At 44.0% G+C, this 27,513-nt stretch overlaps 1 protein-coding gene and 1 non-coding gene across 2 annotated transcripts in view; one reads left to right on the top strand and one right to left on the bottom strand.

Annotated features, from left to right (window-relative positions):
• Nucleotides 1–539: 539 nt before the first annotated feature.
• CPXM2 (carboxypeptidase X, M14 family member 2) overlaps nt 540–27,513 on the top strand; it is a 194,665-nt gene continuing 167,691 nt past the window's right edge. The window contains exons 1-2 of the mRNA XM_038758418.1: nt 540–739; nt 13,773–13,865. Coding sequence (XP_038614346.1) covers nt 13,841–13,865 — 25 coding nt within the window. The 5' untranslated portion in view covers nt 540–739; nt 13,773–13,840. The remainder of the gene's footprint in view (nt 740–13,772; nt 13,866–27,513) is intronic.
• Nucleotides 10,681–10,818, bottom strand: LOC119938935. The gene has a single exon (XR_005454620.1). It is a non-coding gene; the product is annotated as a small nucleolar RNA SNORA7 (small nucleolar RNA).

The raw sequence follows: 27,513 nt of genomic DNA, 5'->3' as shown, positions 1-27,513 counted from the left end.
CTTTGGAGATTCTTATTCTTCCTGAAAGACGACCGCCCCAAATACGTCGCTCCACGCCGGCAGCCGTGGCCCGACGAGCTGCGGAGCGGGCACTGGGCAGGAAAGGGGCATTGATTCCCGGGGCTCCAGCCTGCAGCGGGGACCGCGGCCGGGAGGTAAGATTTCCCGCTCCCGCCCCCTGCTCCCGCCCCCTGCTCCCGCCCCCTCCCCTGAAGCTCGGGCTCGGCTGGGCGGGGGTGGGGTCTCCGCGGGGCGGGGTCTGGAGCCTTGCACTCACCTGCCCTGCGCCGCCCCGCGGCCGGGAAGGCGCCGGCTTGGCTCCGCTCGTTTCCCGGCTCGTCTTTCCGCTCGGCGAACTCGTGGGAGAGCGGAGGCCCGGGCCCTGCGGGGCAGCCCGGCAGACGCGGGATCGGGGGGGGCCGGGGCCGCGGGGCCGCCATGGGCGCGGGCCCGCGGGGGCTCGCCCTGGTGCTCTGGGGCTTGGCCCTGCTCCAGGATCCCCCGGGAGGCGCGGGCCTGCGGGAGCGGGATTTCCCCGGCCGGACCCCTGGGCTCGGGAACGGGCTCCATCGCGGACTCCCGCTGCCCCGGGAGGAGCCGCCGGCGCCACCGCAGTCCGAGGCGGGGGCGAGGGACCTGGAGCCCGGTGGAGAGCCTTGGGAACCCCCTCCACCCAAGCTGGCCAAGAAGGAGCAGAAGTCGAAAAAAGGCCCCGGGAAGGGGCTGGAGACGCCCCCAGGTAACGCAGCTCCGCGGTTTGCTAAATCCCCGCATAATCCCCCGTGCCCCCGATTCGCGGGGGTTTGGGAGGCAGCACGTGGGGGCGCCCGCGCCTGGGCAATCAGATGGGAATAACAGACTAATAATAATAATGATGATGATGGTGGTGGCGATGGTATCTGTTAAGCGCTTACTGTGTGCCAAGCACTGTTCTGTGAAATCTTTCGAGTTAAGAAATTCCCTGACTCTTTTTACCCTCCCGCCTATTCCTGATTTACGTACACAAAATCCAGTCATCAAATTCCACTCTCCAACCCCCCTAGAGCCCCTGTTTCTCTTCATCTCACTTGACGATTCCCTCGAGTGCCAAACTACGTTTAAGGCCCCTACATTCTTAAAAGCCATTTGTTCTGAACTTCTTTAAAGCGGATGGTGTGAATTGCCACCTGATTATCCTGAAAGCCCTTTCAAGGAACGTCAAAAGATTTGTAGATTTTTTTTGTCACCCAGTTACTTCTCACATCGATACTGTACATTTTCCCCTTTCCCACTCTCTTCAGTATCACCCTTGCATTTTGTTCTGCATCCATAATTCACCCCTCCCTCAGCCGCACAGCACCTATGTACGTATAATAATGATGGTATTTGTTAAGCACTTACTATATGTCAAATATTTATTAACATTAATGTTTGTATCCCCCTCTAGTTGTGAGTTCGTTGCCGTCAGGGAACGTGTCTACCAATTCTGTTTTATTGTATTCATTCAATCGTACTTATTGAGTGCTGTACCCTCCCAAAGGCATAATACAGTGCGCTGCACACAGTAAGCACTCAATAAATACGATTGATGTATAGTTCATTTTAACTTCCAGGCAATCATTGGACTATGAGCCCGTTGGGACGGTCTCCAACCTAATTAACTTGTATCTACCTCAGTGCTTAGGGCTGTATTTGACACATAGTATGCACTTAACAAATACCATAAAAACCCAAAGCATTGGCAGAAGCTGTGTCCTTGTTGGTAGTAAAAGTCTTATCTTCAGAGCAGTAAAAAGCCAATTGAAAATTTGCAAAGCTCTTAGCTCTGACAGCATTGCACTTTAAAAAATTTTGATGCGCAGGATAAAGGACCCAGAAGTTTCAGCTCTTTCACTGAACTTATGTATTTTAGTCATGTGCTGTGTGTTTATAGAACAGTTGCAGATTTATTTTCTGTTCTCAAAGTAACTTTTGGAAGGAGTTAATATTCTCAGGGCGATTTTCTGGGTTGTTGAGCTGTGCTAATAATAATAATGATGATATTTGTTAAGTGCTTACTTGGTGCCAGGCACTGTACTAAGAGCTGGGGGTGGATATAGGCAAATCAAATTGGATGCTGGCCTTGTCCCCTATGGGGCTTGCAGTCTCAATCCCCATTATCCAGATGAGGTAACAGGAAAATGAAGTGACTTGCCCAGGGTCACAAAGCTGACAAGTGGTGAAGCCGGGATTAGAACCCATGACCTTCTGGCTCCCAGGCCCAAACTCTACCCTCTACACCATGCTGCTTCTCTGCCTCAGAAGAGGTTTGGAGCCCATGTATTTTATTTTTAGATAATAATGAGGGTATTTGCTAAGTACTTACTATGTGCCAAGCACTGTTCCAAGTGCTTGGGTAGAAACAAGGTGATCAGGTGGTCCCACGTGGGGCTCACAGTCTTAATTGCCATTTTCCATATGAGGGAACTGAGGCATAGAGAAGTTAAGTGACTTGCCCAAAGTCACACAGCTGATTAGTGGCAGAGCCGGAATTAGAACCCACGACCTCTGACTCCCAAGCCTGGGCTCTTTCCATTATGCTACACTGTGGAGTTGAAGCCAGTGGAAGGTGCAAAGGCCTTTGTTTCCTGTAGTTTGAAGGGCAGAGTCCAGGAAATTAGGACACTACAAAAACATTTACCATAGATGTTTGCAGACACTGGGTGGAAGAAATACAGGAAAAAATATTTCCAAGTTACCTTTAAAGACTGAGTCTTTCTTGTGATCATCTAACATCAACATACAGTTTCAGCGTAGAAGCCTTAAGTAAAGCCTTCCTACACCTTTCTGGTAGCTGTTGTGCTGCAGTGGTCAAATCTTACCATTGATTCAAATACTAGCTAAACCACAATGTTGCTTGTGAGTTTTTCAGAAGCCACATTGTGGTTTAGATAGTATTTGAATCAATGATTATCAATTGATGTTGTTTACTGAGTGTTTTCTATGTGCAGAGCTTTGTATTAACCCCTTGGGAGAATACAGTTAAACATAGTTGGTAGACATGTTCCCCACCTGCAAGGAGCATTAGCTATAGACTGTAAAGTCTAGAGAAGAAGACAGGTGTTAATTTACAGATATATACATAAGTGCTGTGGGACTGAAAGTGGGGTGAATAACAAGGGCTTAGGAGATGCAGAAAGGGAGAGGGAATAAGGGAAATGGGGCTTTGTTGGGGAAGGCCTTTTTGAGGAGCTGTGATTTTAATGAGGTTTTTAAGGTGTTGGTCTGTTCTGTATGAAGGAGGGAGGACAAGGGCAAGGGGGTGGTGGCAAGATAAATGAGATGGAGGTACAGTAAGTAACTGGGCGTTAGAGGAGCAAAGTGTGTGGGTTGGGTTGTAGTAGGAAATATGAAAAGTAAGTTAGGCTTGGTACAACTGATTGAGTGCTTTAAAGCCAATGGTTAAAAGTTTCTGTTTGATGCAGAGGTGGGTGGGCAGCCACTGGAGGTTCTTGAGGAGTGGGGAGATGTGGGCTGAATGTGTTTGTAGAAAAACGATTTGGCAGTAGGGAGAAGTAAGGAAGGAATGGGAAAGGGACATGAGACAGGGAGGTAAGTGATGAGGCCAATGCAGTCTCAAGGGAGGATATGATAAGTGCTTAGATCAGCGTAGTAGTTCAGTTAGAGAGGAAAGGCCAGACTTTAGCAATATTGTGAAGGTAAAACTGAGAGGATTTGGAGAGCAGCATGGCTTAGTGGATAGAGCACTGACTTGGGAGTCAAAAGGATGTGGGTTCTAATCCTGACTCCAGCACATGTCTGCTGTGTGACCTTGGGAAAATCACTTCACATCTCTGTGCCTCAGTTACCTCATCTGTACAATGGAGATGGAGACTGTGAGTATCATGTTGGACAGGGACTTTGTCCAACCTGGTAACTTGTATCTCCCCCAGTGCTTAGTACAGTGCCTGGCAGATAGTAAGCACTTAACAAATGCCATTATAAATAAATAATGAAAGACATTTGAGGATAATGCCGCAGTTACAGGCTTGTGAAACAGGGAGGATAGTGGTGTGTTAATTCTGTTACAAAATAAACCTCTTTAAATCTATCTCTCCAACCCTGACCTCTCTTCTTCCCTGCAACCTGGCATTTCCTCTTGCCTCCAAGACATTATACATGGATGTCACACAGACACCTCAATCTTTAACATGTCCAAGACAGTATTCCTCATCTTCCCACCCAAACCCTGTCTTCCTGCTGACCCTCATTCGCTCATTCAGTCGTATTTATTGAGAACTTACTGTGTGCAGAGCACTGTACTAAGCACTCAGTAGAGTACAATACAACAATTAACAGACACAGTGAGCTTACAGTCTAGTGCGGGGGAGACAAACATGAATATAAGTAAATAAATTACAGCTATGTACAAAAGTGTTGTGGGTCTGGGTTGGGGGAAGAGCAACAGTAACAAGTCAGGGCAACACAGAAGGGAGTGGGAGAAGAGGAACAGAGGGTTAGTTAAGGAAGGCCTCTTGGAAGAGATGTGCCCTCACTAAGGCTTTGAAGGGAGAGAAAATAAGTGTCAGATTTGAGGTGGGAGGGCTTTCCAGGCCAGAGGCAGGATGTGAGTGAGCTGTCTGTGGCGAAATACACTAGACTGAGGCACATTGAGAAGGTTAGCATTAGAGGTGTGAAGTGTGTGGGCTGGGTTGTAGTAGGAGAGTAATGAGGTGAGGTAGGAGGGGGCAAAATGATGGAGTGCTTTAAAGCCAGTGGAGAGGAGTTTTTGTTTGATGTGGAGGTGGATGAGCAGCCACTGGAGGTTTTTGTGGAGGGTGGTGGTGACATGTCCTGAGCCCTTTTTAGAAAATGATCTGGACCTCAGAGTGAAGTGTGGACTGGAGTTGGGAGAGACAGGAGGCTGGGAGGTCAGTAAGGAGTCTGATGCAGTAATCCAGGTGAGATAGGATAAATGTTTGTATTTAATATGGTAGCAGTTTGGATGGAGGATGGGACAGTTGTTTTGATATGGTCGAAAGGGAGGGTTGGAGGGACTAGACTTTGAGAAGAGGTAGAATGTCTCTTGGGATACTGTTGGGAAGATGGGAGAGTTGAAGAAAGGGCAAGAGGAGGGAGAGACTGTAGACCAGTAGGGGGTAGTAGTTATATTATCTTTGAAATCCTGTGGTACTTATTTGTGCGGATATTTGAGAAATAAAATGCAATGAGATCTGGGTACTCTTTTGTCAAAAATTGAACTCCTTGTCCTCTCCTATCTCCTAACTTTCTCATTGTATTGACAACACCACCATTCTCTCTGTCTTTGAAGCTTATGATTTTGATATTATCAGTCAATGGTATTTATGGAAGAGTAGACTGAATCCCCCCCCATTTATTTTATTAATGATGTGTATTTATAATTCTCTTTATTTATATTGATGCTATTGATGCCTGTCTACTTGTTTTGTTTTGCTGTCTATCTCCCCCCTTCTAGACTGTGAGCCCATTGTTAGGTAGGGATTGTTTCTGTTGCTGAATTGTACTTTCCAAGCGCTTAGTACAGTGCTGTGCACACAGTAAATGTTCAATAAATATGATTGAATGAATGAATGAAAGAGCAGCACGGCCTAGTGGAAAGAGTATGGGCTTGAAAATGAGAGGATCTGGGTTTAACTGGCTGTACTACGTACCTGCTGTATGACCTTGGGTGTCACCTGACTTCTCCATGCCTCATTTTTCTCATTTGTTAAATGGGGATGGAATACCAGTTACCTTTATTCCTTGGGCTGTGAGCCCCCTGTGGGACATGGACTGTGTCTGACCCAAGACCTACCCCAGCAATTAGTACAGAGCTTTATGACATGATTAGTGGTTAACAGTTACCACTCCTCCCCTCCCCATCACCCCCCTTGCCCTACCCCCTTCCCCTCCCCACAGCACTTGTATATATTTATACATATTTATTACTGTATTTTACTTGTACATATTTACTACTCTGTTTTATTAATGATGTGCATATAGCTATAATTCTATTTATTCTGGCAGTTTTGACATCTGTCTACTTGTTTTGTTTTGTTTTCTATCTCCCCCTTCTAGACTGTGAGCCCATTGTTGGGTAGGTACCATCTCTATATGTTGCCGACTTGCACTTCCCAAGCACTTAGTACAGTGCTCTGCACACAGTAAATGCTCAATAAATACATTTGAATGAATAAATGAATGAATATCAATTCAAACAAGAGATCATCTGTATTGTGCATAGTCATGACTATAGTAACCGTCTCTACAGGGATCTGTATTGATCTGATTTTTCCAGTTAGTATTACCTGCAATTACCTTTCAGGGTGGCTGAAAAATTAGAAAGCAATGTCCTACTCATCATAGATGCAAAATAAGCAATTGAGAAACCTGATTTACAGATTAACTGAATTGCAGAATGTACAGACCAACATGAATGCATTCAGAATTTTGCTTAAGTTGCTCACAAGTGAAATTGGACCAGGAATTTGATAATGTAATAATTGTGGCATTTGTTAAGCACTTAATGTGTTGGAAGCACTGTCCTAACCACCGGAGTAGATAGAAGGTAATTAGGGAAGACAGAGTCCCTGTCCCACATTGGGTTTGTGTATAAAAAGTAGAATGGATGTGCAGAATTACCTCAGTGCACCTCAAATCAGTCTCTAGGGAATTACTCTTTAAAATGGGAAAAATAATTGACCTGGTCCTTAGTGAGGTTTCATTGCACAACACCATTATTTTTTTGTCCTACAGAAAGATAATCATTTCCCAAAGTGGGATTTGTAATGTAACCAATGCCATTAAATTAAATATGTAAAAAAGAGGCAAATGCTTTTCAAATTCTGTAGTTTATGGAGAGCCTCAGAAAATGAGATGAAACTTTACACATACACATAGTAGGAAAGCTTACCAGTGTTCAGAATCTTTTCTTTTCAGAATCCCTTTCCTCTCCATCCAAACCGCTACCCCGCTCGTTCAAGCTCTCATCCTATCCCGTCTGGATTACTGTATCAGCCTCCTCTCCGATCTCCCATCTTCCTGTCTCTCCCCACTTCAGTCCATACTTCACGCCGCTGCCCAGATTGTCTTTGTCCAGAAACGCTCTGAACTCCTTGTCTTCCCTCCCAAACCCTGCCCTCTCCCTGACTTTCCCATCACTGCTGACAGCACTACCATCCTTCCCGTCTCACAAGCCCGCAACCTTGGTGTCATCCTCGACTCCGCTCTCTCATTCACCCCTCACATCCAAGCCGTCACCAAAACCTGCCGGTCTCAACTCCGCAACATTGCCAAGATCCTCCCTTTCCTCTCCATCCAAACCGCTGCCCTGCTTGTTCTCATCCTATCCCGTCTGGACTACTGTATCAGCTTCCCCTCCGATCTCCCATCCTCCTGTCTCTCCCCACTTCAGTCCATACTTCATGTCGCTGCCCAGATTGTCTTTGTCTGGAAACACTCTGGGCATGTTACTCCCCTCCTCAAAAATCTCCGGTGGCTACCAACCAACCTACACATCAGGCAGAAACTCCTCACCCTTGGCTTTATGGCTCGCCATCACCTTGCCCCCTCCTACCTCACCTCCCTTCTCTCCTTCTACAGCCCAGCCCGCACCCTCCACTCCTCTACCGCTAATCTCCTCACTGTGCCTTGTTTTCGTCTGTCCCGCTGTCGACCCCCGGCCCACATCATCCCCCTGGCCTGGAATGCCCTCCCTCTGCACATCCGCCAAGCTAGCTCTCTTCCTCCCTTCAAGGCCCTACTGAGAGCTCACCTCCTCCAGGAGGCCCTCCCAGACTGAGCCCCCTCTTTCCTCTCCCCTTCCTCCCCCTCTCCATTCCCCCCGCCTTACCTCCTTCCCTTCCCCACAGCACCTGTATATATGTCTGTATGTTTGTACGTAGTTATTACTCCACTTATTTCACTTGTACATATTTATTCTATTTTATTCTGTTAATATGTTTTGTTGTCTGTCTCCCCCTTCTGGACTGTGAGCCCACTATTGGGTAGGGACCGTCTCTATATGTTGCCAACTGGTACTTCCCAAGCGCTTAGTACAGTGCTCTGCACACAGTAAGCGCTCAATAAATACGAATGAATGAATGAATGAATCTTTTTTCTGCATCTTCAGGTGAATTTTGAAGTACTGTATCTCAAACATTACAGGTAATTTGGCTGTATTTTCAGGGTTGTGATGATTTGTGGTCTCACAGATGTATTTTAACCTAAAGTGTTTCTCCCCCTGGTATGACAGTGAAAAATATTTTAACCATTCTTAGGTTGTTTCTCTATTTTATTCTGTTAATATGTTTTGTTCTCTGTCTCCCCCTTCTAGACTGTGAGCCCACTGTTGGGTAGGGACCGTCTCTATATGTTGCCAACTTGGACTTCCCAAGCTCTTAGTACAGTGCTCTGCACACAGTAAGCGCTCAATAAATACGATTGATTGAATGAATGAATTTGTTACTCTATTTTATTTGTACATATTTATTCTATTTATTTTATTTTGTTTCTATGTTCTGTTTTGTTCTCTGTCTCCCCGTTCTAGACTGTGAGCCCACTGTTGGGTAGGGACCGTCTCTGTAGGTTCCCAACTTGTACTTCCCAAGCGCTTAGTACAGTGCACTGCACACAGTATGCACTCAATAAATACGATTGAATGAATGAATGAATAGTTGGTACTTTGGAGCTCTTAAAACTCCACCAATACAATCAACTGGGAATGTTCTTAGTTCTACATTGTGCCTTGCTTCGTTAGTTCACCCTCCTTTAAACAGTGTTTTCTTTAAAGGCTACAGATGCTTAGCCCAAGAGATGCAGGGCTATTAAAGTCCTTCCAGTTTTAAGCAAACACTGGGGCAGGAATTGGTTAAGAAAGTTCATCTGTGCTGGAATCTGATTTTATCTAAAGAGGCATATTCCATTACACATACAACCAGGGATAAAGCCATTATTGTTTGGTACTTTACCCAGGGTGAACAATCTTACAATACAACCTTTTTTATGGTACTTTTTAAGTGCTTACTACATGTCAAACGCTGTTCTAAGCACTGGCATAGGTACAGGTCAGCTAGGTCAGGCAGAGCCCCTGTCCTGCATGGGGTCACAGACTAAGTATTAAGGAGAATAGGTATTGAATCCCCATTTTACAGTTGAGGAAAACTAGGCACAAAGAAATCAAGTGACTTGCCCAAAGTCACACAGCAAGCAATTGGCAGAGCTGAGATTAGAACCCGGGTCCTCTGACTCCAAGGCCTGTGCTCTTTCCATTAGGCGACACTGCTTCTCTTAGGAATATAGTTTGGTGATTTACCCTTTGCAGAAGCTTGGCAGCCCTGATGCTTCGGTCAAAGCAAATCCACCCCAGTGATTAAACAGTCGACAATGAGTGAATTTTGGAGGAAGCTCTGCCCGCATTTGGTGTGAGATTATCAAGGCATTAAAGAGACTCCTGAGCAAATAGTATTAGGTCTCTCTATCTTCAGCTAAATTTTTGACATTAAAAAGTCATGCCTCAGTTTTCAAGAACTGCTCTTGAGGCATTCACATGATGTGAATTAATTTACATACATGATTGAAGAAGACGTAAGAGGGTTGAAGGTGTTCGAGTTAGTAGGCTGCATGGCACTTTATGAAGATGAGAAGGCTGTTAATTGAATATAAATTGGAAAAAAATCATTTACTAAGTTTGAAAAACTTATCGTAATTAGAACAAGTTTACATTTCTGTATCCTTATGCAAAGATTAATAATCATACCATAACTCATTTAGTTGATAAAATGATTTTTAAGTACTTTAATAAAGATTAAACAATAGTTCTTTAACCTTGCAGTATATAGTATAGTTCAGTGTATGGCACTTAACAAAAGCTATAATTATTAATTATTGTTATATAGTTTTATATTAATTTTCCAGAGGTTCTGGAACAGCTCCAAACTTATACAATAAACAAGTCTGTGGAAATATATGTGGCGATTTGTGATACAGCCACCTTTTCCAGGAGCATGACCCCACTGTATCAGGGGTATGTTTGCATATAGGTATGTGTTTTTGTGTGTTGGGTGTGTGTATGGCCAGGGCTGGGGGAAGAAGGGAGCGAGCGAGCGCATACACATACATTCTGTCTTTGGATTTTGAAGGTGATGCCACTGACAGTGAGACCCTATTCATGGTTATGTGGCTTAATAGACCTTTGGGCTCTGAGTCAATTCCACATTGTGACTCCAGGAAGTTTGCTCCTTGCTATGTTGATATACTTGCCACTTGCAGAACCTGCCTCAGTTTTGAAGAATGCTTCTTTATCTCAATTTCTTTACTACTGCATCAGCCTCTTTGCCAACTTCCCTGCCTCCTGTCTTTCCCATCTCCCATCCACACTTAACTCTGCTGCCCAGATCATTTTCTAAAAAAAGTTCAGTTTGTGTCTCCACTCTTCTCAAGAACCTCCAGTGGCTTTGCATCAAACAGAAACTCCTTTGTTGTTGTCTTATGCTGTCAAGTCGTGTCCGACCTACAGTGACACCATAAACACGTCTCTCCCAGAACGCCCCACTTCCATCTGCAATTGTTCTGGTGGTGTATCCATAGAGCTTTCTTGGTAAGAATACGGAAGTCGTTTACCATTGCCTCCTTTCATGCAGTAAACGAGTCTCTGCCCTTGATTCTCTCCTATGCTGCTGCTGCCAGCACAGGTGAGTTTTGACTTGTAGCAGATTGCCTTCCACTCACTAGCCACTGCCCAAGCTAGGAATGGAATGGGTATGCCTCTGCTTGACTCTTCCTCCTGTAGTCATGACTGGTAGAGTACTGGAAACTCTCCAGATGCGGCCCTGAGAGGAAAGAAACTCCCTACCATTGGATTTAAATAACTGCCCTTCTCCCCCTCCAATCTTACCTCGCTGATTTCCTACTATAATTCAGCCTGCACATTTCGCTTTTGTAATACCACCCCACCTTCTGTACCTTGAACTTGTCTATCCTGCTGCTCACTACTTACACGTGTTTTCCCTCCGGCCTCTAACTCTCTTACTCTTCCTATTTTTATAGAATACCACTCTCCCCACCATCAAAGCCCTACAAAAATCTCACGTCCTCCATGAGGCCTTCCCTGAGTAAGCTTTCCATTTCCTCTACTCCTTCTGTCTTTTGAATCATTTATGCACTTGGATCTGTACCCTTTTAGCACTTGACATTTACCCTCAGCCCTGCAACACTACATATCTGTAATTTTAATTTATTTTAATTTCTGTCTCTCCCTCGAGCCTGCAGGCAACTTTGGGGCGGGGAATATGCCTACCAACTCGTATTGTATAATGAATAAATAATAATGATAGTATTTGTTAAGCGCTTACTATGTGCTGAGCACTGTTCTAAGCACTGGGATAGATATAAGGTTATCACATTGTCCTACGTGGGGCTCATAGTCTCGTGGCTCAGTGGAAAGAGCCCGGGCTTTGGAGTCAGAAGTCATGGGTTCAAATGTTGGCTCCACCAATTGTCAGCTGTGTGACTTTGGGCAAGTCACTTAACCTCTCTGGGCCTCAGTTCCCTCATTTGTAAAATGGGGATGGAGATTGTGAGGCCCCCATGGGACAACCTGATCACCTTGTAACCTCCCCAGTGCTTAGAACAGTGCTTTGCACATAGTAAACACGTAATAAACACCATTATTATTATTAATCCCCATTTTACAGATGAGGTAACTGAGGCCCAGAGAAGTTAAGTGACTTGCCCAAAGTCACACAGCTGAAAAGTGGGAGCTGGGATTAGAACCCATGACCTCTGACTCCCAAGCCCCTGCTCTTTCCACTAAGCCATGCTGCTTCTCTATGCTCCCAAATGCATAGAACATGTGCTCTGAACACCTTAAGTGCACAGTAAATTCCACTAATTCCTTGATTGAACCACATGACTCCACATTTCCTTATAGTCCGTGTACAAGGGTCCCCAATTTTCCTTTCTAGACCTTTTTTCAAAAGACTTGAAACTTTTATAATTCTCCCATCATATCTATAAGGTTGGAAATAAAGATTCTTTCCCTAGTGTGTTGATACTAATATCAATCTGTGGTATTTATTGTTATTAATAATAATAATAATTATCATTATTATTATTATGGTATTTGGTAAGCACTTACTATGTGCCAAGCACTGTACTAGTGCTGGGGTGGATACAAGCAAATCAGGTTGGTCACAGTCCATGTCCCACATGGGGCTCACGGTCTTAATCCTCATTTTACAGATGAGGCAGTTTGAGGCACAGGGAAGTGAATTGACTATTTATTTATTTTACTTATTTATTCTACTTGTACATATTCTATTTATTTTATTTTGTTAATTTGTTTTGTTTTGTTCTCTGTCTCCCCCTTCTAGACTGTGAGCCCACTGTTGGGTAGGGACCGTCTCTATATGTTGCCAACTTGTACTTCCCAAGCGCTTAGTACAGTGCTCTGCAACAGTAAGTGCTCAGTAAATACGATTGAATGAATAACTTGCCCAAGGTCACATAGCAACCAAGTGGCGGAGCTAGAATTAGAACCCATGACCTGACTCCCAGGCCCGTGCTCTGTCCACTACACCATGCTGCACTTACTATGTGCAAAACACAGTACCAAGCGCTTGTGAGCCTGTTGTTGGGTAGGGACCATCTCTATATGTTGCCGACTTGTACTTCCAAAGCGCTAAGTATAGTGCTCTGCACACAGTAAGCACTCAATAAATACGATTGAATGAATGAATGAATGAGTGTAGTACAGCAGATATAGCAGATATGCTCCCTGCCCATGATGAGTGTGCAGTTTAATGGGGGAGAGAACTAACATGGGAGAGAAACTGTTGAGTGAAAGAAAATTGGACAATTTGGGTTTCCTCAGATCCCCCAATCTGGGTGATAGGTTCTTGTACAGTAAGTATAGATATTTACTATAAAAATACTGGAGTGATATTTTACCATGGTTAATCTGTGTGTGTGATTTTAAGAGTAGTTTGTTGAAAACCATTTTCCTATTATTGCTTCACAGTAAAAGCAGAACCTTTTTATACTTCATATTCTCTAGTATTTTATGGTACTTAGGAATATCCTGATCAGATATTATGTTGTGGTAAAATTAGGAATTTATGAAGCAGTTGAAAAGCAGTATAGCTTAGTGGATAGAGCACGGACCTGAGAACCAGGAGGACCTGGGTTCTAATCCCAACTCTGCCACTTGTCTGTTGTGAGACCTTGGACAAGTCACTTCACTTCTCTGTGCTTCAGTTACCTCATCTGTAAAATGGGGATTAAGACTGTGAGCTCCAAATGGGACATGGACTGTGTCCAACCTGATTAATTTGTATTTACCCCGGTGTATATGTAGTACAGTGCCTCAAACATCATAGGTACTTAACAAATACCATTAAAAAAAATGAGGATGTTCATTCAAATTTTATCTCCCTCATGTTAGCTCACATGTGCATTGTTATTGAAAGAAAAAGACCCTCCAGCAACATAAAGCTCCAGTGTCACTTTGTTTGGGGTGAAGGAAGGTGGGAGAAGGAAATGAGGAGTGGATAGCAGCTGGTTTGTTATGTGGTATACCCAAATTTGTAGAATAAATACTTTTCCTTTAAAAAATTCGCTGTGACTACCAAGCTTTTAGTTTACTGGCTGAAAATTGAAGAATCACTGTTTTATACCTGAGTCGGTGCTTTATTTGTTTTTTCACCACTTTTGAAAACATACATTTTTAACTCTGGTGTTTTACTTTCACAGGAGGAAGTAAATGTGTTCACACGTATATTAAATATTTTTTTCAGGTAAAAATAAGAACAGGGAGAAAAAGAAGAGCCATGAAAAGACTGCTAGTATTGACTATGAAACTCAGATGCTCTATGAAGATGTCAGAGAAAGTAAGTGGACTGTTCTTTGAATATCTTCATTCTTCTGAATTGTAATATAATTATGATAATAATTGTGGTATCTGTTAAGCTCTTATGTTCCAAGCACTGTACTAAGTGGTGGGGTAGATAAAAGATACAATAATAATAATTGTGGTATTTGTTAAGGCACTGTACTAAGCACTGGTGTGGATGCAAGCAAATCAAGTTGGACACAGTTCTCGTTCCACATGGGGCTCACAGTCTTAATCCTCATTTTACAAATGGGGAATTGAGGCACAGAGAAGGAAGTAACTTGCCCAAGGCCACATGGAAGACAAGATAAAAGATAGTCATTTGTTACTTGGGTCTCACAGTCTAAGGCGGGTAGGGAGAACGGGTAGTGAATCCCCATTTTGCTCAAAAGAGAACCGAGGTCCGGAGAATAATAATGGTAATGATAATTGTGGCATATGTTAAGCACTTACTATGTGTCAAGCACTGTTCTGAATGCTGGGGTAGATATGAGGTAATCATGTTGGACACAGTTCCTGCCCCACATGGGGCTCATAGTCTAAAGGGAAGAGAGAACAGATTGAATCCCCATTTTACAAATAAGGCATCTGAAGCACAGAGAAGTTAAAGTGACCTGCCCAAGGTCATGTAGCAGACAATTGGCAGAGCTGAGATTACAACCCAGGTCCTTTGACTCCCAAGCCAGTACTCTTTCCTCTAGGCCACGCTACGTCCAATACTGCTTGTCTGAGATGTCCCATTTTGAATTACAATTTGAATGCTTGATAATTAGCATTTTTATTATAAGTGTTTTTGATAAATGCTATGTTTTTCAAGGAGAACTTGTTTGATATTTGTGTACTGAGTGCTTGTGACAGGTGGCGGCCTGAAGGTTGAAAGTAGAGCTTCTTTTCATTCATTCATTCAGTCGTATTTATTGAGCACTTACTGTGAGCAGAGAACTGTACTAAGCACTTGGAAAGTACAATTCAGCAATAAAGAGAGACAATCCCTGCCCACAATGGGCTTACAGTGTAGAAGGGGGAAGACAGACATCAAAACAAGCAAACAGGCATCAATAGCATCAACATAAATAAATGGAATTATAGATATGTACATATATTCACAAGCACTGTGGAGCGGAAGAGGGGGTAGAACAAAGGGAGCGAGTCAGCAGTGGGGGAGTGGAGGGGGAGCTGAGGAAAACGGGGGCCTAGTCTGGGAAGGTCTCTTGGAGGAGGTGAGCTTCAGTAGGGCTTTGAAGGTGGGGAGTGTGATTGTTTGGAAAATTTGAGGCGGGAGGGCATTACAGTCCAGAGGTAGGACATGGGCCAAGGGTCTATGGTGGGACAGGTGAGAACGAGGCACAATGAGAAGGTTAGCACCAGAGAATCAGAGAGCAGGCTGGGAGGTAGAAGGAGAGAAAATTGGTGAGGTAGGGTGGGGCAAGGTGATGGAGGGCTTTGAAGCCAATAGTTTTTTTGCTTGATATGGAGGTTAATAGGCAACCACTGGAGATTTTTGAGGAAGGGGGAGACGTACCCCGAACATTTCTGTAGAAAGATAATCCTGGCAGCAGAGTGAAGTATAGACTGAAGTGGGGAGAGACAGGAGGTTGGGCAGTCAGAAAGGATGCTGATGCAGTAATCCAGTTGGGATAGGATGAGTAATTGTACTAATGTGGTGGTGGTTTGAATGGAGAGGAAAGGGCAGATCTTGGCATGGTTGTGAAGGTGAGACCGGCAGGTTTTGGTGATGGATTGGATATGCGGGGTGAATGAAAGAGCGGTGTCAAGGATGACAGCAAGGTTGCGGGCATGTGAGATGGGAAGGATGGTAGTGCCCAGGGTTTGGGAGGGAAGATACGGAGCTCTGTCTTAGACATGTTGAGTTTTAGGTGGTGGAAGGATATCCAAGTAGAGATGTCCTGAAGGCAGGAGGAGAGGCGAGCCTGGAGAGAGAACAGGGGAGGAGATACAGATTTGGGTGTCATCCGCTTAGAGATGATAGTGGAAGCCTTGGGAGCGAATGTGTTCATCAAGAGAGTGAGTATAGTTGGAGAACAGAAGGGGACCAGAAACTGACCCTTGAGGAACCCTTACAGTTAGGGGATGGGAGGGGGAGGAGGAGCCCGTGAAGGAGACTGAGAATGAATGACCAGAAAGATAAGAGGAGAACCAGGATAGGATGGAGTCAGTGAAGTAGTATATGCCAGTAGTTTATCTCAGTGTATGCTGAAAATGTACAGCTAACTTACTGAAAAAATGTAAACCATCTAGGTGTTGATTGTGTTCTAGTGTTGATTGAACTAAGGCTCCCTTGCCTGGATTTATAATTGGGGAGGAAGACATATTTCCACCAGAGACCAATCACGCAGCTGGGATAATAAGTGCAGGGGTTAGAACATCATCTAAGAAGTGAAGGGGATTGGTCCTTGGAAATTAAATGATCGTTGATTTTTTTTTAATAGTATTTGTGAAACAGTTACTATGTGCCAGACACTGTACTAAACACATTTGAAGTTTCTAAGACTGAAATTCTTGCTTTCATGCACATGTGGATATATCCTGAAATTCTTGGTAGTAATTATAGCTATATCCGGTAGTTTTAATATCTCTATCATATATCATAAATAAGCATGCTTGCAATCTGCTTGTTTATTTTAGTTCCAGATAGAGAGTATTTTAACTTTTACTGTCTGTTACTTTCTTATAATTACATTGCCACCTGCAGTGCTCTCAGAGTCTAAAACCTTTATCTTATATGGCTTAGTTGACAGATGTGAAAGAGTGTTTCATGGATATCCATTTTGGGTGGAGAGGAGTCATTCTAGGGAAGTGACATATTTCTTAGGAACTTGGGAAACTAATCATTCAATGCACCCTAAGACTTTGGGAACTTGGGAGGTTTTTTGTATGCATTTTTTTTTCTTTTGCAGTCAGAGGAGGGAAAGAGAATTGAATTTGCAGTTGTGTACTTTTCTGATGGCCTACTATACTTGAAGCTTTAAAGATGATGGCTCTGGATTTGTTTAGTTAAGAAGAAATACTCTTCAGAAGATTATAACTATAACTGAATATGTAAAATTCATTCCATAATGTTGAAAATGTAAATAATTTTTAAGAACAGTTTCAATTCATGTGAACATTGAAGCCTTCATTTATTTTGTTCTTTCAATTATGACATACAATTCTTATTAAGTTCATACAAGAGCCATAGGGCTCTTGCCTGGTACAAATTAAATTTCACTGGAAACTTCTGGGTTTGCTAATGAGCAGTGTAGAGAGATGGGGCATGTCTTGGAACGACAACCCTTAAAACCCATCTATAATTCATTTCTCATGTTGGAATGTCTTTAAGCTTGCCATGTAGAAATACTACATTGAAAGCCATGACATTTTTTATTCTTCAGCAAGCAAATTCTTTGAGGACTGTTGTGTCCGTGTAGTTCCCTGTAAAAGAATAGTAAATATACTTATTTTATCTAATTTTCCATGAGTAGTTCATCTCATTAACGTTATCCATTAGCACCTGTAAAAGATTGATGCTGTGCTTTGGATATGCCATTTAACCCTCTCCTGGTTTTTGCCTGCCAACCTGGTCAATTTGGCTTTGTAGTGTTGTTCCAACATTAAACTGCTTTGTCACACAGTTAGGAGCTATGCTTTACCATGTCTTCATATGATTTTCTACAGAAACTTTCTGGGCATGTCACTCCCCTCCTCAAAAAGCTCCAGTGGTTGCCTATCAACCTTCGCATGAACCAAAAACTCATTATTGACTTCAGAGCTCTCCATCACCTTGCCCCCCCCCCCCCACCTCACCTCCCTTCTCTCCTTCTACAGCCCAGCTCTCACACTCCGCTCCTCTGCCACTAACTTCCTCACTGTGCATTGTTCTTGCCTGTACTGCCGTCAATCCCTGGCCCATGTCCTACCTCTGGTTTGGAATGCCGTCCCTCCTCACATCCGCCAAACTGGTTCTCTTCCCCTCTTCAAAGCCCTACTGGAGGCCTCCTCCAGGCGACCTTCCCAGAGTGAGCACCCCTTTTGCTCTGCTCCTCCTCCCCTCCCCATCCCCCCTCCTCTGCTCTATCCCCTCCCCCCCACAGCACCTGTGTATATTTGTACATATTTATTACTGTATTTTATTAATGATGTATATATATCTATAATTCTGTTCATCTATTTTGATGGAATTGATGCCTGTCTACTTGTTTTGTTTTGTTGTCTGTCTCCCCTTTCAAGACTGAGGCCATTGTTGGGTAGGGATTGTCTCTACCTGTTGCTGAATTGTACTTTCCAAGCACTTAATACAGTGTTCTGCACACAGTAAGCGCTCAGCAAATATGATTGAATGAATGAATGAATTCTTTTCTGTCTTCTTGGTTGGATGTGTGCTCCCTTCTGATTATTCTATTAGCTGTCCTTTTTTTTGTAAAGCTTCCAAAATGGTATTTGATAAGCACTTACTATTTGACAGGTACTGTACTAAGAGCTAGGTAGATACAAGCTAATCAGGTAGGACGCAGTTCATGTCCCACATGGGGCTCACAGTCTTAATCCCCATTTTACAAATGAGGCACAGAGAAGTGATGTCTTGCCTAAGGTGAATCAGCAGACAGATCACCTAGCTAGGTTTAGAACCAGGTCCTTCAGACTCCCAGACCAGTCTTTTGTCCAATAAGTTACACTGCTTCCCTACTTCCTGCTGTCATCTGTTTTTAAATGTTACACCCTGTGGAACTGTGGAGCTTGGAGCATTGCTTCAAAGCTGATGAGCTGACTGCATTTTAGGACCTTATTGTTGGCAAACTTGTCCTGCGATTCGATGCTTAGTGCGGTGTGCGGATGACGCTGATGAAACCGCTGCAGGAGCTGTTTACGTCTGCTATACTTGGTCCAAGCGTCACAACCATGTGGAAGGTTGGATATCACAACACACTGGGATCTTCAACTTGATATGGAACGTGATGATCTTTGCTGCTCCACTGTTTTGCAGCTTTCCAAATGCCATGCTGGTCTTTTGAATTATGTTTTCCATCTTTTTTTTTTCTGTGCATCATTGGATAAGGCCCATCCTCAATAGCAGAATTTGGTTACATCTTTAAACTTTGTGTTGTTGATTCAAACCATTCATTATTTATATTATTTTCTAGACTGTGAGCCTGTTGTTGTATTTCCCAAGTGCTTAGTACAGTGCTCTTCACGCAGTAAGCGCTCAATAAATATGATTGAATGAATGAATTTATAGCTTTGACTTCTGCTTCCTTGAGACTTGTTATCAGACCATAGCACAATGCTGCTTCTGCAGAGCAATTCATAATAATTTAGATGCCTTCTTGTTTAGAATGCCTCTGGAGTACTGTCTTCTGCATAGAGCAATTTCTGAAGCACTATCCCAAAAGGCTTTTATTGTGCTCGTAATCTTCTGAGCTGAAACAGTGTCATAGTGAATTGGAAGCAGAGTCTATCAATCAATTGTATTTATCAAGAGATTACTGTGTGTCGAGGGGCTGTACTAAGCGTTTGGGAGAGTACAGCTCAACAATGTAACAGACACATTCCCTGCCCACAGTGAGCTTACAGTCTAGAGAGGGAAATAGACATTAATATAAATAAATAATTTACTGATATATACATAAGTGCTATGGGGCTGGCGGAGGTGAATAAAGGGGCCAAGTCAGGGTGACACACAAGGTAGTGGGAGAAAAGGAAATGAGGGCTTAGTCAGGGAAAGCCTTTTGGAGGAGACATGCCTTTAGTAAGGCTTTGAAGGCAGGGAGAGTTACTGTCTGTCAGATATGAAGAGAGAGGGAGTTCCAGGCCAGAGGCAGGACCTGGGATAGATAATATTGAGGTCCAGTGAGTAGGATGACATTAGGGTGAAATATGTGAGCTGGCTTATTAGAGGAAAGTAGTGAGGTGAGGAAGGACTGGACTTGATTTAGAGGTGGATGGGCATCCACTGGAGGTTCCTGAGCAATGGGGAGATATGGACTGAATGTTTTTGTAGAAAAATGATCCAAGCAGCAGAGTGAAGTATAGACTGGATTGGGAAGAGATAGAAGGCAGGGAGGTCAGCAAGGAGGCTGATGCAGTAACCAAAGCAGAGAAGCAGCATGGCTCAGTGGAAAGAGCCCGGGCTTGGGTTCAAATTCTGGCTCTGCAACATGTCTTCTGTGTGACCTTGGGAGTTACTTAACTTTTCTGAGCGTCAGTTACCTCATCTGTAAAATGGGGATTAAGATTGTGAGCCCCATGTGGGACAACCTGATCACCTTGTAGCCTCCCAGCACTTAGAACAGTGCTTTGCGCATAGTAAGTGCTTAATAAATGCCATAAAAAAGCAGGATAGTTAAATGCTTGAATGTCCTTAGTAGTAGTTTGGATGGAGAGGCAAAGGCAGATTTAGTGGTGTGGTGAAGGTTCACTCATTCATTGTATTTATTGAGTGCTGACTGTGTTCAAAGCACTGTCTTAAGTGCTTGGGAGAGTAAACTGTAACAATAAACAGACACATTTCTTGCTCATGACGAGCATACAGTCTAAGGGGGAAACAGATATTAATACAAATCAATAAATTACAGTTATGTACATAAGTGCTGTGATGCTGGGAGATGGGATAAATAAAAGGAGTACATCAGGGTGATGCAGAAGGGAGTGGGAGAGAAGGAAAGGAGGGCTTAGTCAGGGAAGGCCTCTTGGAGGAGATGTGCCTTCAATAAGACTTTGAAGTGGAGGAAAGTAATTGTATGTCAGATATAAGGAGGGAGGGTGTTCCTGCCTCTGGTCTGGACCAGAGGCAGGACATGGGCCAGAGGTTATTGGCGAGATAGACAAAAATGACCTTACAGTGATAAGGTTAGCATTAGAGGAGTGAAGTAAGCGGGCTGGGTTGTATTAAAAGAGTAGTGAGGTGAGGGAGGGAGCACAGTGACTGAGTGCTTTAAAAGCCAATGTTGAGGAGTTTCTGTTTGATGCAGAGGTGGATGGGCAACCACTGGGGGTTCTTGAGGAGTGGGAAACATGGTCTGAACGTTTTTGTAGGAAAATTATCTGGGCAGCCGAGTGAACTAGACTAGACTATGGATTAGAGTGAGGAGAGATAGAAGGCAGGGAGATCAGATAGGCTGACACAGTAATCATAGCAGGATAGTATAGATGCTTGGATTAACGTGGTAGCAGTTTGGATAGAGAGGAAAGGTGGATTTTAGTGATTCTGTGCAGGTGGAATTAACAGGATTTATTGATGGATTGAATATGAGGATTGAATGAGAAAGGTGAGTTGAGGATAACACCAAGGTTACCGGCTTGTGAGACAGAAAGGATGGTGGTGCCATCTACTGTGTTGGGAATGTCAGGAAGAGGATAGGGTTTAGGTGGGAGGATAAGAAATTTTGTTGTAGACATATTAAGTTCGAGGTGATGGGAAGACATTTAAGTAGAGATGTCTTGAATGCAGGAGGAAATGTGAGGCTGCAGAGAGGGAGAGAGTTAAGGGCTGGAGAGGTAGATTTGGGTATCATCTGCATAGAGGTAGTAGTTGAAGTCATGTGAGTGAATGAATTCTCCGAGGGAGTGGATATAGATTGAAAGTAGAAGGGGGCCGAGAAATGAACCTTTAGGGATGCCCACAGTAAGGGGGTGGGAGGCAGAGGAGAAGCCAGCGAAAGAGATTGAGAATGAGTGGCTAGAGAGATAAGAGGAAAACCAGGAGAGGACAGTGACAGCGAAGCTGAAGTTGAATAATGTTTCCAGGAAAAGGGGGTGGTCGACTGTGTTGAAGGCAGCTGAGAGGTTGAGGTGGATTAGGATGGAGTAGAGGCCATTGGATTTGGCAAGAAGGAGATCACTGGTGACCTTCGAGAGGGTTGTTTCTGTAGAGTGAAGGGGACAGAGCTAGATTGGAGGGGATTAAGTAGAGAATTGAAGGAGAGAAACTTGAGACAGTGGGTGTAGCCAACTCACTCCAAGAGTTTGGAGAGGAATGGTAGGAGGGAGATGGGGTGATAACTGGAGAGCTCCATGGGGTCAAGGGAGGATGTTTTTAGGATAAGGGAGATATGGGCAAGTTTGAAAGCAGTGGGGAAGAAGCCATTGGAGAATAAACAGTTGAAGATGGCAGTTAGGGAGGAAAGAAGGGAGGGGAAAAGTATTTTGATAACATGTGAAGGAATGGGTCACATGTGCAGGTGGTTGGGGTCGATTTGGAAAGAAGGCAGGAGATTTCTAGCGATACTGCTGGGAAAGAAGGGATCATTGAAGAAGAGGCTGGAGTGGGGAAGGACTGGGGAGGGGCAGGGGAGATTTTAGGGAGAACATGGCGGTTAGTGTCATTTTTCTTAATAAAGTAGGTGGTCAGGTCACTGGGGACAAGAGATGGGGGATGTGGGAGGTCAGACTGTTTGAGAAGGGGGTTAAATGTTTGGAATAACTGGCAAGGGCGATGGGCATGGGTGTCACTAAGGATGGAGAAATAATTTTGGTGGACAGAGTTAAAGCACTCAAGGATAAACTTAAAGTGGATAAAATTGGTCTAATATCTAGATTAAAACTACCAATGCTCTTTGGCTCATGCCAAGAGCAAAGGAGGCTGACTGTGGTGGTGAGCCAGGGCTGTGGGTTAGTGGTACAAGATTGACAAAGGGTTAAAAGAGCAAGTTAGTTGTGTTTAGGAGAGAGGGTGGTATTGACCGTGTCAATTTGGTTATCAAGGGAAGGTAGTTTGGGTATGGAGGCTAAATGGTGCATGATGAGTTGAGAAAGTTGAATGGGGTCAAAAGATTGGAGGTCTCTGTGGGGAAACAGTACAGATTTACTTGTAGGAAGTGTGTGGGAGGGAAAGCAGGTGTGGAAGTTGTGGTCAGATAGGGATTTCAGAGTCGTTGATTGTAGAGATTGTGCAGTGGCTAGTGATGATAAAATCGAGTTTGTGTCCAAATTGTTGAGTGGGAGAGGCGGGGTGGAGCAGGAGGTCCATGGAGTTTAGGAATGATAGAAGGTGGGCAGTGGAAGGGTCATTTGGAACACATGTGTGGATATTGAAGTCCCCAAGGATCAATGTAAGCAGGAGAAAGAGAGAAGTAATGTGAGAAATGTAATTTATTCAGATTAATGTCTGTCTCCCCCTCCAAACTGAGCTCACTGTGGGCAGGGAATATGTTTATTGTTATATCTTACTCTCCCAAGGGCTTAGTACAGTGCATTGCACACAGTAAGTACTCAATAACCACATTTGAATGAATGAATGAGAAAGGGATTAAAATGGTTAAAGTTGGAGGTGTAACCTGGTGGGGTGGAAGATGACCGTTACAAGAATCTGAAGTGGGTGGTAGAGGTGGAATGGTATGGACTTTGAAGGAAGGGAAAGAAAGAGATGGGGGAGGTGGAATGGTGTGAAAGCGGCATTGGAGCATGAGAAGGAAACCAATACTTTCTCCTTTCCCAGTGAGTCTGGGAGAGATTGAGGCCCCCTCTGGAGAGAGCGGAAGGGGAGACCAAGTCATCTGGGAAGAGCCAGGTTTCAGTGCTGGTGAGGAGGAGTAGTGATTGAGTCAGGAACAGGTCAATGATGAAGGGAATCTTCCCTAGGATGGAGAGGGTGTTCCACAGGTCACACTTGACTGAAGCTGTGGGGAGCTTGTGTGGGGTGGAGAAGGTGTGAGCAGTAGGAAGGGGTTCATTCATTCATTCATTCAATCGTATTTATTGAGCGCTTGCTGTGGGCAGAGCACTGTACCAAACGCTTGGGAAGTACAAGTTGGGTTGAATGGAGGTGAGCTAATGAGGGCCAGTGCTTGGGGAGGGAGGGAGGGGTGGTGCTGGAATAGGATGACAAGGTTGAACTGACAGGATTTAGTGATAGACTGAATATGTGGGTTGAATGAGAGAGAGTAGTCAACGGTAATGCCAAAGGTAAGGGCTTGTGAGACAGGAATGATGATAGTGCTGTCTCCAGTGATGGGAAAGTCATGGGGAAGACATGGTTTGAGTGGGAAGATAAGGAGTTCTATTTTGGACATTTATTCATTCATTCAATCATATTTATTGAGTGCTTACTGTATGCAGAGCACTGTACTAAGTGCTTGGGAAGCACAAATCGGCAACATATAGAGATGGTCCCTACACAACAACAGGCTCACAGTGTAGAAAGGGGCTCACAGACAAGTTTGAAAGGACAGTGGGATATCCAAGTAGAGATAGATGTCTTGAAGGCAGGAAGAAATGTGCGCTTGTTGATATCTCACTGCATCTGTGAGCATGGCAGCATAGAAGAAGTTGAACATAACTGGACCAACCAATAGTGATGGGGAAAGGGTTGGACAGGATTCCTTCCACTCCCTTCCCACCAACCACCCTACCATGGAGTAGCCCAAAGGCTATAATGTGTGTTCCAGGACAGCTGAATTTGTTTAGCAGTCTTCAGAGGCCAAATCTATTGTTGTGTCAAATGCTTTGGTAAGATTAATAAGCATGGTATAAGTTATTAGAGGTTGTCCGCAGATTGCTTGAATTCATGCTGCAAATGTGTCGGTGCTGTGATTTGTTCTGAAGCCTCTTTGTAATTGAAGTAGTGCAAATTTGACTCTGTTCTTCAGTAGACTGTTCAGAAGGACTCTGGCTAGAGTCTTACCAGTGGAAGAGAGAGCCCCTTGTAGTTTTCACAGTCATTGTTCTCTTCTTTCTTCGTGGTGATTATTGAGGCATTTTTGAAATTTTATGGCTGGTCCTCAGGAATACATTTTTGAGGAAAAGCTCATATGTATGTTTAGTGGTGTGTGTGGTGTGTGGCCTGGGACTATAGAGCTTCTTCATTACTGAATGGCACTCCTAATTGTGGTGCTGGATTTGGTTCTTGGATCTAGTAGTGGAGGGAATAATATTTTTTAAGTGCATACTGTGTGCAGAGTGCTTGTTAGCACTGGGAAAATAAACATGGGTGAGAGTTAAACACAGTTCCTAATCCTCCATGGGCTCGCATTCTAAGAATAAAGTGGGCAAGGGTTTGGAACAGATGGAAGATGAAACAGTATAAATTAAGAAAAATGAAATAATGTAAATACACCTCAAACTTATGTACAAAACAGAACTCCTCACCTTCCACCTAAACCTAGTCCTCCTCTTGACTTCCATCACCATCTTCCTTGTCTCTCAAGCCTGTAATGTTTGCATTACCCTTTTTTCTTGTCTCTCATGCAACCCACATATGCAGACTGTGACCCAAATCCTGTCAGTTCAACCTTCACAATATCAGTAAAATCTACACTTTCCTCTCCATCCCAATTGCTACTACACTGAAGCTATCCTGCCTTGACTACTCTATCAGCCTCCTAGAAACTCCTTGACTTTGGCTATAAAGAACTCAATCGTCTTGCCCCCTTGTATCTTATTTCCTCACTTATTTCCTGCTACTCCAAGCACACTCATTTTGTTGCTGTAATCCCCCCTACTCACTTTACCTCAGTCTCTTCTATCTTGCTACTGACCCCTCACCCACATCCTGGCTCTGGCCTGGAACTCCTTCCCCCTTCATAACCAACAGTTTACCACTCTCCTCACCTTCAAAGTTCTATTAAAATCACTTCTCTCTAAGAGGCCTTCCCTGACTAAGCCCTCATTTCCTTTACTCATTCTCCCTCTGTGTCACCCTTGTACTTGGTAACTTCTGCCCCACAGCACTTATGCACATATGCGTAATTAACTTTTATATCTGTCTCCCCCTGTAGGCTGTAAGCTCCTTGTGGACAGAGAACAAGTCTAGTAACTCTATTATTATTGTACTTTCCCAAATTCTTAGTACAGTGGCTTCCATATTGTAAGTGCTCAATAAATACTATTGAATGAAAGGCAAAGCATGAGACAAATCAGTCATATTTATTGAGCACTTACTGTTTGCAAAGCACTATACTAAACACTTGGGAACATACATTATAATAGAATTGGTAGGCATGTCCCGTACCCACAATGAGCCTACTATCTAGGATGGGGAGGCAGACATTAATATAAATAAATTAGGGTTATGTACATAAGTGCTATGGAGCTGATAGAGGGGGTGAATAAAGGGTGCAAGTCTAATTGCAAGGGCAACGTAGAAGGGAGTGGGAGAAGAGGAAACAAGGGCTTAGTTGAGGGGAGAGTCTCTCATAGGAGATGTGCTTCTAGTCAGGCTTTGAAAGTGGGGAGAGTGATTATCGGATATGAAGAGGGAGGACATTCCAGGCCAGAGGCAGGACGTGGGCAAGAGGTTAATGGTGAGATAGATGAGGTCGAGGTACAGTGAGTAGGTTTGTATTAGAGGATCGGAGTGTGCAGGCTGGGCATGTAGTGGGAAGGAGGGGGCAAGGTGATTGTGAGCTTTATGCCTATAACATGGAGTTTCTGTTTGTTGTGGAGGTGGATGGGCAGCCACTGGAGGTTCTTGGGGAGTGGGGAAACATGGACTAAATGTTTTTGTAGAAAAGTGATCCTGGTAGCAGAGTAAAGTATGGATTGAAGTCGAAAGAGGCAGGCGGCAGGAAGGTGATCAAGGAGGCTGATGGAGTAATAATAATAATAATGATAGCATTTATTAAGCGCTTACTATGTGCGAAGCACTGTTCTAAGTGCTAAGGAGGTTACAAGGTGATCAGGTTGTCCCACGGAGGGCTCACAGTCTTCGTCCCCATTTTACAGATGAGGTAACTGAGGTCCAGAGAAGTGAAGTGACTTGCCCAATGTCACACAGCTGACAAGTGGTAGAGCCGGGATTTGAACCCATGACCTCTGACTCCAAAGCCCGGGCTCTTTCCACTGAGCCACGCTGCTTCTCCGGGAAGCAAGTAATCAAGGAGGGATAGGATAAGTGCTTGCCCCCTCCTACCTCACCTCCCTTCTCTCCTTCTACTGCCCAGCCCGCACCCTCCGCTCCTCCACCACTAATCTCCTCACTGTACCTCGCTCTCGCCTGTCCCGCCATCGACCCCCGGCCCACGTCATCCCCCGGGCCTGGAATGCCCTCCCTCTGCCCATCCGCCAAGCTAGCTCTCTTCCTCCCTTCAAGGCCCTGCTGAGAGCTCACCTCCTCCAGGAGGCCTTCCCAGACTGAGCCCCTTCTTTCCTGTCCCCCTCGTCCCCCTCGCCATCCCCCCATCTTACCTCCTTCCCTTCCCCACAGCACCTGTATATATGTATATATGGTTGTACATATTTATTACTCTATTTATTTATTTATTTATTTATTTTACTTGTACATTTCTAGCCTACTTATTTTATTTTGTTGGTATGTTTGGTTCTGTTCTCTGTCTCCCCCTTTTAGACTGTGAGCCCACTGTTGGGCAGGGACTGTCTCTATGTGATGCCAATTTGTACTTCCCAAGCGCTTAGTACAGTGCTCTGCACATAGTAAGTGCTCAATAAATACGATTGATTGATTGATTGATTGATCCCTCTAGACTGTAAGCTCACTGTGGGCTAGGTATGCGTCTGTTGTTGTACTGTACTTTCCCAAGTGCTTAGTATGGTGCTTTGCACACAGTAAGAGCTCAGTAAATACTATTGAATGAGTGAATTAACATGGTAGAATGAGTGAATTAACATGGTAGTGGTCTGTATGTTGAAGAAAGGGTGGATTTTAGAAATGTTATGTAGGTTGAACTGATAGGATTCAGTGACATTGATTATGTGGG

This window comes from Tachyglossus aculeatus, chromosome 16 (assembly GCF_015852505.1).
Source record: "Tachyglossus aculeatus isolate mTacAcu1 chromosome 16, mTacAcu1.pri, whole genome shotgun sequence".
Lineage (NCBI taxonomy): Eukaryota > Metazoa > Chordata > Mammalia > Monotremata > Tachyglossidae > Tachyglossus > Tachyglossus aculeatus.
The sequence above is the reverse complement of the archived record's forward strand: the minus strand, read 5'-3'. Positions and strand labels throughout refer to the sequence as shown.